The sequence below is a fragment of the Sceloporus occidentalis genome, unplaced genomic scaffold (genome assembly GCF_023333645.1).
Source record: "Sceloporus occidentalis isolate IW3139 unplaced genomic scaffold, rSceOcc1.0.p SCAF_420, whole genome shotgun sequence".
Taxonomy (NCBI): Eukaryota; Metazoa; Chordata; class Lepidosauria; order Squamata; family Phrynosomatidae; genus Sceloporus; species Sceloporus occidentalis.
The window spans coordinates 145,270-160,868 of record NW_028317400.1 but is presented as its reverse complement, the minus strand read 5'-3'; the positions used below and the strand labels follow the sequence as shown (position 1 = coordinate 160,868).

The 15,599-nt window shown below is 45.5% G+C and overlaps 1 protein-coding gene across 1 annotated transcript in view; it reads left to right on the top strand.

Annotated features, from left to right (window-relative positions):
• LOC149272767 (myosin light chain kinase, smooth muscle-like) overlaps positions 1-15,599 on the top strand; it is a 41,729-nt gene that overhangs the window by 5,080 nt on the left and 21,050 nt on the right. The window contains exons 5-14 of the mRNA XM_089506747.1: positions 54-240; positions 313-331; positions 548-1,863; positions 3,103-3,291; positions 3,536-3,670; positions 4,789-4,941; positions 10,263-10,400; positions 11,826-12,023; positions 12,396-12,633; positions 15,245-15,310. Coding sequence (XP_089362873.1) covers positions 54-240; positions 313-331; positions 548-1,863; positions 3,103-3,291; positions 3,536-3,670; positions 4,789-4,941; positions 10,263-10,400; positions 11,826-12,023; positions 12,396-12,633; positions 15,245-15,310 — 2,639 coding nt within the window. The remainder of the gene's footprint in view (positions 1-53; positions 241-312; positions 332-547; positions 1,864-3,102; positions 3,292-3,535; positions 3,671-4,788; positions 4,942-10,262; positions 10,401-11,825; positions 12,024-12,395; positions 12,634-15,244; positions 15,311-15,599) is intronic.

Below are 15,599 nucleotides of genomic sequence, written 5' to 3'. Positions count from 1 at the left end.
TGTGAACTCCGTTCATTTTCCGTTAATTCCTTCGCCGCTCTGTCCTGTTTCAGGGAGACGTTGAGCTGAGTCCCGGGGATCCTTATCACATGTTTGTAAAGTCCGGGGTGCATTTCCTGGAGATTCGGGGGGTCCGCAGCGCAGACGCCGGGCTCTACACCTGCTCTGTGAGCAACAATTTCGGGAGGTCGTCTGCGTCGGCGGAGCTCGCGGTTCAAGGTGATAAAGTCAGGGGCTTCGGTGCATGGGGGTGGGCAGGGGGACATGTCGGCTTTAAACAATTAACCCCTAAACTGCTCTCTTTTCTTTCAGGTTCTGACGGGGCAGACAGGTAAGTGCCGCACTTTCTGTTTGTGATGTAAATACATGCGGGTTGAGAATTCGTAGAAATAATTTTATACGGTTAATTTTTATTTGTAAGTCCCGTCTCGTCTGCGTGGGTTGCAGGATAGATATATTTTTTATATATTTATATATACGGCACGTAATGTATGGGGAACGGGACCCCTGGAAGTCTCAGAGTCTAACGCTCATGTTTTGTGGACAGATCTCCCGCTGCGCTCGACACTTTTGTCTCGCAGACGGCAAAATCCTCCGAATCCAGGCAAATGACCTCAAACGGTGTTCTTAAAACCCAAAGGTTGGTTGGCTCGGACACCAAGCCCCGTTTCTGTGACAACGCGGACAGGTCGATGGGATCTTCCCCGATGTGTCAGAAAGACTCTTCCTCAGCTTCTTCCAGATGGACTCTTTCCAGCCCCAGGACGGACCCTTTGCTTTCTGGGGATTCCGACCCAGAGGGGGCTCGAGGCTCTTGGAAGAGATCCCAACTCGCTGCGTCTCCAGACACGAAGTCCATGAAAGAATCCACGTCTGTAACGTCTCGCTATACGGCCGTCCTGCAGTCACAACAGAGAGCCCCGGATTCTCAGACGCAGACGTCTCCCGTCACACGTTACGCATCCAAATCCCTAACGAAACCGTCATCTCCAGCCGGACCCCCGAAAGAGACATCTTCTCGCTGTCCAGAGAACAAAGATCCGAAAGCATCTCCTAAAGAGACTGACACTGTCTCCGCTAAACAGATAGAGACATTTGCTTTGCGATACAAAACGGACATAGACTCCGAAATCAGAAAGTTTGATTCATCGAAAGAAACACAATTTGTATCAAAGAAAGAGCTGATTCCGGTTTGTCCCTCCGGCCCGAATATTCCTGCTAATGAGCCACGGGCCCAGAAAGAGACCCTCAGCCGCTTGGCTGGGGAGAGTCTAAAGAGTGTCTCCTCATCTGGTGGGATTTTATCGCGTGATCCTGGGGGCACCTACAACGTCCCTTCCAGAAAAACGCCCCGCACCCCCACCTCGGCGGAGTCTCTAGTCAGCTCTACCCCTTTAACAAATACTCTGCCTTTTACTCCCAAAACGGACGTGGCTTCAAAGAGCAGCACCAGCCTTTCTTCTAAAGTGTCTCCGGGCGTCTCTTTTATAGACAGCTCCCCATTTAAGTCAAATAAGACTGCAGATGCTGCTTTAAAAACCGAACTGGATGCGGCTGACTGCGGAGCCGGTTCCGCCGACACAGAGACGCCCCGCAGGCGATCCGGAGAAACAAAATCTCAGCAGAAGACGTCCAGCACGATCACCCTGAAAGCCGTGAAAAGCCAGCAGGAGCGTCCGGAGTACAGCCGCGGCGTCCGCAGACAGACAGACAAACCAGTGACCGCCGGATCTCCGCAGACCGGAGCGTCTTCCGCTGACCGGCACAGGACGAGGGAGAAGCCGGGAACCGGCCCCGGATTGGAGTCGGCGCCATCGAGTCAGGATGTTTCTGAAGGATCTGACGTTGTGTTTCCGTGTAAAGGTAAAGCGGCTTCACTCGTCGTTTATTGCGCTGTCTGCGTTTTTAATGAATCGATAAACCCTTCATCCCGAGCCTTTAAATTGCTTTGGAAACATTACAGGGTTCAATCCCTTTGTACCTCGCTGCGGAATATGATGGTGCTATATTAAAGAAATAAATGACATTGGTGTGAGGTTTGTGCGCCGCCTGCTGGACCTGAGAGGTACTGCTGCAGCTCTGCCTTTACGGGATTCACGGTCGCTTTCTGCAAACCCAGAATCCCCCCGCAGAGACGCGCCGTCCGCCCCCCATGAAATCCGCAGATTTTTCCAGATGCTGTTACCTGGTCCTTCGGCTCGTCTTGTTTTTAGGATTATATATTTTTTATCTAATGCATGTCTAAATCCCCCCACTAAATTAACCTCTACTGCTTCTACTGAGAGGCTGTACCACTTATCCACCGCATCATCAATTTAAATATTTTCATCACTTTTATAGTGTAATAATAATAATAATGTATTGCGGGAATGGTATAATTTAGTCTGTAATATACCCGAAGATATACGGTGTGATGGAGGTTATTTTATTTATATAGCGCCTGTTACAATAAGAAGACTGTTACAGAGGAGGGCTCTGCTCCCGTGAGCTTACAATCTATTCATATGTAAAACAAAAAAAATTTTCTGTTTGGCTGTTCCATTGGTTGCCATGGTGATAGGACCGCTTTCTATCCTTTGCACCAGAATCACTTTTTATATGTTACTCCCGTTTCGGGTGCAGAGGCAAAAAAAGTGGGCTTTAGCCACCAAACAGGGCGTTTCTCGTAGGCGCGTCAGACTTTGTTACTGGGAAGGATGGGGGTATTTTATCTAACGAGGGGTCCTTTAAGGCTTCAGTGTTTATGACTCTTTTTATTGCCCTCGTTCTCGTATAAACTGAGCGCTTGTTGTCTCCGTTCTACGCAGATCTCGCCTTGTTTCCTAGGGCGTGCGCAGGTTTATTTGCCCCGGCTGTGTTCGTTGTTCATGTTGTGTGGGGTAAGAGGAGCCCCGGGGTAGGGGCATCCGGTTGCCAACTCTTGGAATTCCGTGAATTCCGGTGTTCTTGGGCGCGTGACGCACTGCCGCCGGGAATGTGTTTGGATGGCGGCCATAGTTCCCGGCAGCCTGCAGGTGCCGTATCGGACGGCCACGCGCGACTCGCTCCTCATTTCACTGCCTCTTCTCCCAAAATGACAATCGCGACTTATTGCGTCCCCAGCATCCGCAGAGCCTCTCGCCGAGTGGTTTAAAGACGGCTCGTCGCCGGCGGGGAAGGAAGGCGTCCTGAACACGGAGCGCGGACGGATCCACTCGCTGCGCCTTCCCACGGTCCGGGCGACAGACAGCGGCACTTACAGCTGCGATGTCTCGAACGCCAACGGCCGCAGCGGCACTCTGACCGTGAGAGGTAAGTCCCCGGGTTCACCGGCACGTCCCGGTTATACGGTGAAAACACCACAACGGTCACCTCAGGAGGAGCATTTACACCCCAGGGGGGTTGGGCTCTGAGACGCCCCCCGAGAGACACATTTTACGATCCGCACGACCTTTAGAAAAGTAAATGATGGGATTTTTCATTGGTGGGTGGTCTGGAGACTCCGCACATTCAATGTTTTGTGGTCTTTCTCTGCTTATTGTGTCTCGGTTTCCAGGGTTACCGACACAAGACGTGGCCCCCCACTTCACTCGGGTTTTGAAGAGCTGCTGTGTGACGGAGGGTCAGGATTTTGTGCTGGAGTGCGAGGCGCACGGGGACCCCGCTCCCGAAATCACGTGGCTGCTAAACGGTAAGGCTCGTTAACCCGCGCATTAACCCCTTCTGCGCCAGGCGGTGGGCTGCTCTGCACTGGCACCGGAAGGGTTAACCGTGGCTGCCGTAATCTGTTCTTGGCATTTGGACATCTCTGCCCAGCGGCTGGTTTTCTGCTTCGAGAGCACTGGTGGCCGGGGGGGGGTGATGGGGCAGCACGGCGCAGAGCGGGGGGCTGCTGATTTATTTTATGCGGGTCATCCTTAAATCGACCTTCTTATAGACTTTATACGACTGAGAATCCTAAAATATTCCGGACTTTACAGGATCTTTTATGCATAAAGACCGATTCTGGTGTAAATTTTGCAAAATTGTTCTTCTGATTGAATTATTTCATTTGTTGCTACGGTGACAAGATAAGGCTTTTCAAACTTTGCACCGAAATAAGCCTTGATTCATAACCACAAATATGCCTTTAGTGTAACGTAACCGCGAACCGATTTGCGTTTTCTGCTCTTATTAGTGGCAAGAAAGTGAATGTTTTTTGAGATTTTATTTTTAAAAACATTGAAATCACTTTTTGGGGAGACTTTGCACGTTTTCTGCTTCCCTGTCCCGAGAATGTGCAGTTCTGCTGCTGACCTCTCGGGGGCAGCGCTGCAGCTGATATTTTCCCAGCTCCCTCGCAGGCTCCGCAGGTTCGAGCTTTAGGGACTTTGATTTGGTAAAATTCAGCAAATTTCTGGGGATCTGGATTTTTTTTTTCCTGTTTGCTAAAAAAATGATGTGTTTAAATCTTGTGTTTTTAACACGGGATCTCATTATTAAATTCTGTGTGCAGAGTGCCGTGCGACTACGAGACTGTTAATAAAGGGATTTAACCAGAGGGCAGGAGGGGAGTTTATTTAAAAGGAGAAGAAAAGTTAGAACAAGAGGCCAGAATCTAAAACGGCCTCCCAGCAGAAGTGGTAGAGGGTAATACAGTGAGGGGATTAAACATGCATGGGATAGACATACGGCTCCTGAATGTAAGACGAGACCAACGACTGATTAAGGTTTGAGTCGTTACAGCAGGAGAAACGGGCGACTAGCCGGGGGCCATCGGGGGCCGATCTGCAGGCAGGTTCTGTGTTTGTAACCTTTTGTCTGTTGCAGATCAGCCCATCCAGTACGCCCGCTCCACGTACGAGAGCGGCGTGGCAGCACTGACCGTCCAAGACGCTCTTCCGGAAGACGAGGGGGTCTACGTGTGCCTGGCCCAAAACCGCTGCGGGGAAGCCTCCTGTCGGGCGACGGTTGCTGTAACAGGTAACATGCGCAGCGACAACGTGGGGGGGGGGGGATTCTGCAGGTAATACGATGCTTTCCTCTCTAGCACTGAGAGGGTTAATCTTGGCAAATGACTGATTCTCTCCAGAATCTCTATGCCGGTTACTGTGTTGGGGAGCCCCGGTGATTGAAGCCCCTGTCCGGCAGGACTCGGTGGGTTACGCTTTAGGCCGCGAGCAGCCGAATTCCTGGATTAATGGAATTAGTGGAAAAATCCTGCAGGTCCCGGCGCTCGGTTCGGCCACAAATCACCGTAATCCCGCGTTATATACGTCTATTTACTGTACGGGAGCGCGAGCCGCGTCTGGAACGTTTCACGGAGCCACAGGATCCTGCGCTGGCTTCAAACAGGAGCCCTTATTCCTCTATATGGGGAGGAAAAATGGTATTGCCTCGGTCAGGGGCTTTTGCTTCTGTCAACCCCTTCCATGTTGGAAGGCAGGCAACTTATTGTACTAATGTTCACCAAGTCCATCATCCCCACAATCGGCCCCCTCGGCAGGGCTTAGTGGCTGCTGATAGCTATTAACGTGACCTATGAGCGGTAAATTCTCCCGGCACGCGTGTTCGTGTGTATGTTATATGATGAGAGTTGCGTGCAGAGAGCCACGTGTTCTGTGGAGCGTGAAATCGGTGTCAGACCGGATTAGTGAATAGCCACTTACCCCACGTGGCAGCATCCCGTGGGCCATGGTCTGTGGGGGCTTTCACCCCGAAATCTGTAATTAAATATTGTTGTTCATTGGGATTTAATAATTGGATCCTTCTGCTGGTAACCATGGTGATGAGATCACTTTGCATAAGAGCTGATCGTTAAAAATCCAATGCAAATCCCACCCGTGGATTTACAGAAAAACCTCCGCTGCGGGGTCTCCCAAGACCCAAAATCTGCCCCGTCACTATCATCCGTTCACCCTTTGTGTGCCAGGAGCCTCACGGTGCAGAATGATGGCTGTCGGTGGTCCGGCCGCATCCTCCGGGGGGAACGTGGTTAATGCTTACAGGTGCGATATCTGTCTGAGAAGACCTAAAATTGCAAGAATTGGCCGGAGTTTGGGGAGGTTTACGGACGGCCTGCTCCACATTCCCGAAATCTCAGAAGGACCGCGTTTGGGGCAGAAGCGGCTCCATCTTTCCTTTTCCCTTTCAGAATAATTACATTTTGGGCTTTAGTTTTGTGACTTTATATCCTAAATTTCCGTGGATCAAATCGATGAGCTTTTTGACATTGCGGATTTTACGTGTATTAAGCGAAGGGTGAGCGGGCGTCAGTGGCCCCCGAGGGCAATATTTCTTCAGCTCGAACACCCACTCACTTTAACACCTTACACTTACATCCACACGTCCCTCCTCTCCCTCACACCAACCCTAGGCTCATCGCTCACACTCCTTACACTGACACACGCACTCACACTAACACCATACACTAACACTGGGGCTGTTAATTAGCACTGGGGGGCACTTCCTGCGCAGGTCTGCCGTAAAGTCGGCATGCCGTAAATCTTTCTATGAAAAGCCCCTGCAGTGATTGATGAGATTTACCCCCCCCCCGGGGTATCTGGTCCGGTTCCTAGTTTTGGATCCATCGCTGTCTCTGCGCAGCGCATTCCTTTTTTCCTGTGCGATATTCTGCAGGAGGCACCGGCTGCGTGACGCATGCACAGAACCCTGCGGCTGTCACCTGCTCTGCGCAGTTTTTAAGGAGTTAAACCCATTTCTCCTTCAATAGATTTATGATCTCCTCGCCGGATGATTGTGTCGCTCCATACATGGTAACGCAGCGCAGCGCGGATTCCTCGCTCCGCCGACCGCCAGGTTAGGCATTAATTCCCTCGCTTCCTGAGCTCCGTGCCAAAGATTCTTCTCGGGGACTAAACACAAAGTGCTTTGTAACAAATGCATTTCCTTGGAGAAGACTTCGGGCCGGGGCCCCGGAGAGCGGACTCTGCAATACAAGCATCAGACGATGCTGACTTTGCCGCAGGCTGCCACCCGTCGCAGCTTCCTTTCAGTTAACGTAGAAATCTGAAAAAAGAATTATATAGAACAAAAAAGAAGTTTACAAAGTGTTAACCACCCGGTTTAGTTATGCAGTGAGAGGATTTAAACAGACATGGGATAGGTAGTAGATAAGTGGAACAGCCTCCCAGCAGAAGTGGTAGAGGGTAATACAGTGAGGGGATTAAACATGCATGGGATAGACATACGGCTCCTGAATCTAAGACGAGACCAACGACTGGGCAGAAGTAAGGGGCAAATGGGGTATTAGGTAAGTGATTTGTGGAGATCGAGCCCAGCGAGGGGGGTAATTCTGAGTCAGGAGATGATCTGGGAAGTCGCCGCAGACACAATACTTCTCTATTTTTATTGCCGAATTCCTCAGTTTCTGTTCCAGTGAAATCCCGTCTTTTGGATCCATAAAAAAATCTTGTCTATTTTTTGCCGGTCTGAGATCCGCGCGCGAGGAGATGGGAAAATCTCCGGCCCCGACGAGGGCCGGTGGCCAATTTCCAGACTCTAATAATAAGTATTTATAAAGCAGCGACGGGCCGTAAAATAAATGGTGCAATTACGCGGACGGTTAGGACCTGAGACGTTCCTGCGCAGAGACTCCTTCTATAGCTCTGTACCCTATAGCAAGGGCCGGAGATACATCCTGGGCGCCCCTAGGCATCAGACGGGCAGACCGTGGTTCAGTATACTGTGTAGAACTGGTGCAGGACTCGGCAGAGAGTAATAAGCTCTTTAATATAACGTACAGACCGCCAGTCGTGGGCTCTGTGGATCGGTGCGCCGAGCTCCGCTGAATCCACATTTACAGATCTTATTGATAAACGTGTTATTGTACAACACTGCAGAATATGATGGCGCTATAATAACCAATAAATAATAATAAATATACCTGATAAACTCATTTTGCATTTACCCCCCGGGTGATAGCAGATATTTTTTTTTGCAGAATACCCAGAGTTATATATTTATATATATTTATATTTTATTATATCTATAGATTTATATATATTTATATTATATTTATAGATTTATATGATATTTGTAGATTTATATTATATTTATTATAGATTTCTAGATTTTTGCTGCTTTCCAAACTTACGGCTGACCCGGAGTAATGGATTGTGGCTATTTCAGGAGTGGAATGGTGTGGGAAAGCCTGCGCTTTAATATGTATACATTACGGATTTTCCATACCAAGTATTGCTGTCTGTCTCCGTGGGATGAGGGGGTTCTCTGTCCGGCCCCCGGCCCGGAGCGTCTCGGATTCAGGCAGTAATGCGGACGGTTACATTGTGTTATTTGCGGTAAAAGATATTTTTTCTCCAAAAAGACATTTAATGAGGAGAAAAAGGATAAATGTCACCGGCGCAGAGAGACCCTCAGATAACAATTAATACGACTAGAAGTGTCCTGTCCGTCGGCCCCCGGACCATCCCCCGCACTCACCTGAGCTACCCAGACGCGCTGCGGAGTATGACGGCGATATATAAAAAATAACACATTGTACAGCGCTGTGGAGTATGGAGGCGATATATAAATAATAATAACACATTGTACAGCGCTGCGGAGTATGACGGCGATATATAAATAATAATAACACACATTGTACAGCGCTGCGGAGTATGACAGCGATATATAAATAATAATAACACACATTGTACAGCGCTGCGGAGTATGACAGCGATAAATAAATAATAATAATAACACACATTGTACAGCGCTGGGGAGTATGACGGCGATATATAAATAATAACATTGTACAGCGCTGCGGAGTATGACGGCGATATATAAATAATAATAACACATTGTACAGCGCTGCGGAGTATGACGTCGATATATAAATAATAATAATAACACATTGTACAGTGCTGCGGAGTATGACGGCGATATATAAATAATAATAACACACATTGTACAGTGCTGCGGAGTATGACAGCGATATATAAATAATAATAATAACACACATTGTACAGCGCTGCGGAGTATGACGGCGATATATAAATAATAATAATAACACACATTGTACAGCGCTGCGGAGTATGACGGCGATATATAAATAATAATAACACACATTGTACAGTGCTGCGGAGTATGAGGGCGATATATAAATAATAATAACAACACATTGTACAGCGCTGCGGAGTATGATGGCGATATATAAATAATAATAACACATTGTACAGCGCTGTGGAGTATGGAGGCGATATAAAAATAATAATAACACACATTGTACAGCGCTGGGGAGTATGACGGCGATATATAAATAACACATTGTACAGCGTTGCGGAGTATGACGGCGATATATAAATAATAATAACACACATTGTACAGCGCTGCGGAGTATGACGGCGATATATAAATAATAATAACACATTGTACAGCGCTGCGGAGTATGACGGCGATATATAAATAATAATAACACACATTGTACAGCGCTGCGGAGTATGAGGGCGATATATAAATAATAATAATAACACACGTAGAGCGCTGCAGAGTATGACGGCGATATATAAATAATAATAACACATTGTACAGCGCTGCAGAGTATGATGGCGATATATAAATAATAATAACACATTGTACAGCGCTGCGGAGTATGACGGCGATATATAAATAATAATAATAACACACATTGTACAGCGCTGTGGGGTATGATGGCGATAAATCATATCGGTCACATTACAGTTTTTCTCTGATATAACCCCCCCTTTGTTACCCCCCGCGTTGCGCTGTATGCGGGAGCCGCCATCTTGCTGCCCCGTCACGGGGTATAAATCTCCCGTCGCCCTGAGGTATCTGTGATAATAGCGTTACGGAAGGACCTGCGCGGCTGGAAACAATCTCTAGCGCTAGAGGCTCATGCGCCGTCCGCTAAAACAACGCGGAGAGAAAACAGGAAGCGGCTTCCAACTTCCTGCTTGGGCTGACGGGAGAGAACAGGAAGCGGCTTCCAACTTCTTGCTTGGGTTGACGGGAGAGAACAGGAAGTGGCTTACAACTTCCTGCTCAGGCCAACCAATGGGATTCCGATACAGTCTCCACTGGGGTATCATGGGAAACGGAGGGGAATTTGCATGAAATGTGTGTTTGGTGTCAGAGAATGAAACGCATTAAACGAGCCGATCATTAAATAAAATAAACAGGTTATTCAGGTCTGGATACAATGAAGATTTTATCTCGGAAATGACACAATATAGATAAAAAATATTTCAGAATTATCGCCACTTAACCCCTTCCAGCACCTGCGGTGGTGTTAAAATTGCTTATTCGCTTGGCCTCTTTTACAGAAAAAAAGTCAGTGAGGAAGGTGGAGGGCGTCCCGGCAGCCGTGGCCATGGGGACCTTTGCTCCAGCCTTTGTGAAGGGTTTGAGTGATCTTCATGTCATGGATGGAAGCTCCGTTGTGATGACGGTGGAGGTGTCAGGTAAACTATAGAATGAGCGCATATACATTATATCATTTTATATTAAATTACTTCATGTTATAATACTATACATGAGATATTTATATATATTATTACTATATATTAAATTAATTTATATTTATAATACTATATATTATATTACTTTATATTAAATTACTTTATATTATATTATTACTATATATGAGATTATTAGATATTATATTATTACCATATATATGAGATTATTATATTTGATATTATTATATATGAGAATATTAGATATTGTATCACTTTATATTATTACTATATATGAGATTATATATATTACTTACTATATATGAGATTATTAGATATTATATTACTTTATATTATATTATTACTATATATGAGATTATTAGATATTATATTACTTTATATTATATTATTACTATATATGAGATTATTAGACATTATATTTTTACTATATATGAGATTATTAGATATTATATTACTTTATATTATATTATTACTATATATGAGACTATTAGATATTATATTACTTTATATTATATTATTACTATATATGAGATTATTAGATATTATATTACTTTATATTATATTTTTACTATATATGAGATTATTAGATATTATATTACTTTATATTATATTATTACTATATATGAGATTATTAGACATTATATTATTACTATTTATGAGATTATTAGACATTATATTATTACTATATATGAGATTATATATATATTACTTTATATTATATTATTACTATATATGAGATTATTAGATATTATATTACTTTATATTATATTATATTATTACTATATATGAGATTATTAGATATTATATTACTTTGTTATATTATATTATTACTATATATGAGATTATTAGACATTATATTATTACTATATATGAGATTATTAGATATTATATTACTTTATATTATATTATATTATTACTATATATGAGATTATTAGATATTATATTACTTTATATTATATTATTACTATATATGAGATTATTAGATATTATATTTATATTATATTATATTATTACTATATATGAGATTATTAGATATTATATTACTTTATGTTATATTATATTATTACTATATATGAGATTATTAGACATTATATTATTACTATATATGAGACTATTAGATATTATATTACTTTATATTATATTATTACTATATATGAGATTATTAGATATTATATTACTTTATATTATATTATTACTATATATGAGGTTATTAGACATTATATTATTACTATATATGAGGTTATTAGACATTATATTATTACTATATATGAGGTTATTATATTTTATATCATTATTATATATTATATTTTATATTATTAATATATATGAGACTATTAGCTATTATATTACTTTATATGAGATTACTGTGGTAGCCAAACCCAAGTTGCGCTTCTTTTAACTCTTTCTTAGCCGCTCCTCGTGCCGAGGTGATTTGGTTCCATAATGGAAAAGAAATCCAGGAGAGCGAAGATTTCCACTTTGAGCAGACGGGTGACCGGTACAGCCTGTGTATCCAGGAGGTGTTTCCGGAGGACACCGGTACCTACACGTGTGAAGCGTGGAATACCCTGGGACAAGCGAGGACAGGCGGCGCGCTAACCGTGCAAGGTGCATACATGATTTACCTCCAGCCACACAACTGATTTCATTATACATATTACAGGGGCCGGCCACTGATTTATCTATACCTTATACGGGGGGGCGGCTCGCTGATTTAACTATACATTATACAGGGGGCCGGTCACTGATTTATCTATACATTATACAGGGGGCCGGTCACTGATTTATCTATACATTATACAGGGGGCCGGCTCACTGATTTATCTATACATTATACAGGGGGCCGGCTCACTGATTTATCTATACATATTACGGGGGGCCGGCTCGCTGACTTTACTATACATTATACAGGGTCCAGTCACTGATTTAAATATATATATTTTGTGTAATTGTAGTTATTTCTCCCCGTTGGTCTCTCAGAGCCGCAAGAAGGAATCCAGCCTTGGTTTATCAGCAAACCTAAATCCATGACTTTGACTCCGGGGCAAAACGCCCTAATTTCCTGCGCCATCGCCGGTGATCCGTTACCCGAGGTGACGTGGCTGAAGGAAGGGCGCGTTCTGAGCGGGGCCGAGGTCCTGCAGAATGAGGACGTTTACACGTTAATCCTGAGAAATGTGGAGGAAAGCGACGTCGGGCGCTACGAGATCAGACTGAGGTATGGATTTCCGCTATATCAGGGTGCTGCGCATGCACGTCCTGGGACAGAACGTATAACCCCGTCCAGCCTGCGCGGAGCTGGGGATGTGTCTGTCGCCCCTGAGCGGGAATGGCACTAAATTTATCATTATTATTATGTTTTTTTCATGTTGAGAAATTTCTGGAGGATTCTCCCCGTTTGGCTGAAGAGATTCAGTTATTTGTTTATTTAAAGGATTTATTAGTAATTTTTTTGCATTTATTATAATTTAATCTCCTGATATATTCTGGCCCTCGATTCTCTTTGGAATTCGCCTCTTTTTAGGGTTAGAGGCTTGCTGTTGAGATTCGGCTGCCTGTCTCTCCCCATCCCCCCCCATCTCTCCCGGTCTCTTTCCGTCTCTCCCGGTCTCTTTCCGTCTCTCCCGGTCTCTTTCCGTCTCTCCCGGTCTCTTTCCGTCTCTCCCCGTCTTTTTCCGTCTCTCACCGACTCTCCCGGTCTCTTTCCGCTTCTCCCCGTCTCTTACCGACTCTCCCTGTGTCTCTCCCCGTCCTCTCCACCTCTCTCCCCGTCCTCTCCACCTCTCTCCCCGTCTCTCCCCTGCCTCTCCCCGTCTCTCCCCTGCCTCTCCCCGTCCGTTGATGGCAGGAAGTCCGGACTCTCACGACTCACGCGATGACCCGTAAGGGAAAGGTCTCGCTGGCGAAACGCGCGGGAGGAACAAATGTTTTGGGGATTTCTGTCCGTTTTCCCCCAGCAGTTTATAGACGAGATTCCTGAATCTGAATCATTTCAGACGGAGCTCTTGTGGGAGTTCTGTATGTTATGGAGGGGCAAAATCATGTGTTATATAGAGGTAGCGTGTGTTATATGGAGGTAGCATGTGGTATTTGGAGGCATGGTGTGTTATGTAGAGGCAGCGTGTGTTATATGGAGGGAGCGTGTGTTATATAGAGGTATCGTGTGGTATATGGAGGTAGCATGTGGTATATGGAGGCAGGGTGTGTTATATGGAGGCAGTGTGTGTTATATAGAGGTAGCGTGTGTTATATATTTATTCTACTATAACTGCATATAAATGGCTGAGGGTCCTCGGAGTTGTAGTTGGCAGCAGAGTCTCTGATTATGTGGGTTATTATTAGGTGGATTTCAGGTTAACGAGGGTCCCGCGGTGATAAATCTCTGGAGACGCGCTTTATATGGAGCCGGCCGCGCGCCGCGCTGGGACCGGAGCATTAAGGATCCATTATATTAAATGTGTTTGCTGGAGGATCTGTGCCGAGCGCCGTGACGGAGGTATTCGCTGCGGCATGTCAGGCACAGAGGGCTCCGCACCTTATATGGTGCCCCTTTTAACTTTTTAATATAAACTTAGACTGGGGGAGGGGGGCCGGGGCCGGATGTTAACGGAGCTTTTATCCCCAGAGATGTTTTATACTGAGTTACTGAAAAAATATAAAAAATGCCGCTTTATACAAAAACCTTGTGTGGGTTCAGCCCGCAGCTGCAGAGCTTTCAGGTTTTGGGTCCGCGGGACGGGTTTTCGGGGGTCCGATCTGCGTATTGCTGCATTTATCTGGAGTCCAGACATAAATACAATTATAACCGTCCCTGTATTTAGATGCAAAAGCGAGACGACTTTAACCGACTCGGCACCGGACCCGCCAGCAGAGCATTAAATTATTTGCTCCATCACACGAAGGGTTAAAGGAGTGAACCCCATCTACCCCATAATATGGGGTAACGACTCAAACCTTAATCAGTCGTTGGTCTCTTTGGTCTCTTGTTAGATTCAGGAGCCGTATGTCTATCCCATGCATGGTTAATCCCCTAACTGTATTACCTTCTACCACTTCTGCTGGGAGGCTTATCTACCACCCTCTCAGTAAAGTAAAACTTTGTTTCATCCCACCCTCTAGCATTAGATTCGGGTCTCTCGTTGTAACTTTTCTCCTTCTTTCCCCAACATTGATTATCCAAAAAATACTTTTATTTTGCATACCAAAAAATCCTGGGAAAGTGACAGACACAGAAATCCCAGTATTGGAGAGACGGTCCGGCGCTCTCGCCCCCCCCCCCCCCCCCGCGGATACAATGTAGCGCTCCGATTCTCCGCCCCCCCACTCTCCGGGGCAGGTTTATTAACTGGCTAAGTGACAGGCGATTCTTTATCTCTAGCACACACATGGTTAAAAACCTCACGTTTTATTAACACCGTACACACAGCGATCCATGAGATAAAGCCCCCCCCCATAGAATGCACCACAGCACATAATGGTGCAGAGTATGGCTTTAACCCTGCGTGAGCTGAAGCGTCTCCCAGCGTTATCTCGAGTCTGGCTGGAGATTTTTAGTGTTTTTCGAGTTCCTTCCTGTCGGGGTCTTTCATCTCGTGCCAGAGATTGGGTTTACCCCCTGGGTAATTAGGCAGCAGTCATTTATTTCCCCCCCCCCCCCCCCCGCATGCAAAAACATGTATTTAATGTGACTGGTGTAAGAGGCGAGGTATATGGGGGTGCTTGGGAGTTGGGGGGATGCTGGGTCGGCTGATTGTCTGAGGGCAGATGGAGTCGGGGTAACGGGGTGGCTTCCTCGAGGATAAAACGTCCCCTTGTTGTTTGGATTGCAGGAACGCGGTGGGTGGATGCAGCTGCCAGGTGTCCCTGACGCTGGAGGAGAAGCGGCCGCTCGGAGGGTAAGTCGGCGCCGGCTTCGCAGGCTGGGAGCTTCTGCTATTTTTTGCTCCGCTAATTCCTGGGAGCCAAACCTAATTCCCTAAATGTGACCCATGGCGGCGTGCTGACCGGGAGCGGCCGCACAGTCAGAGGAAGGCAGAGGGTTTATTTTGGCTCTTTTCCTTATAAGGCCACTGAAGTCATCACTGATGCAATAAAGCAAAGGACTGTGTTCCTTCTAATCAGACTCCCCTCCCCTAGGACATTTCTCGCTAGCACTGAAATCGTTTGATTTTAAAGCCAAGCCTC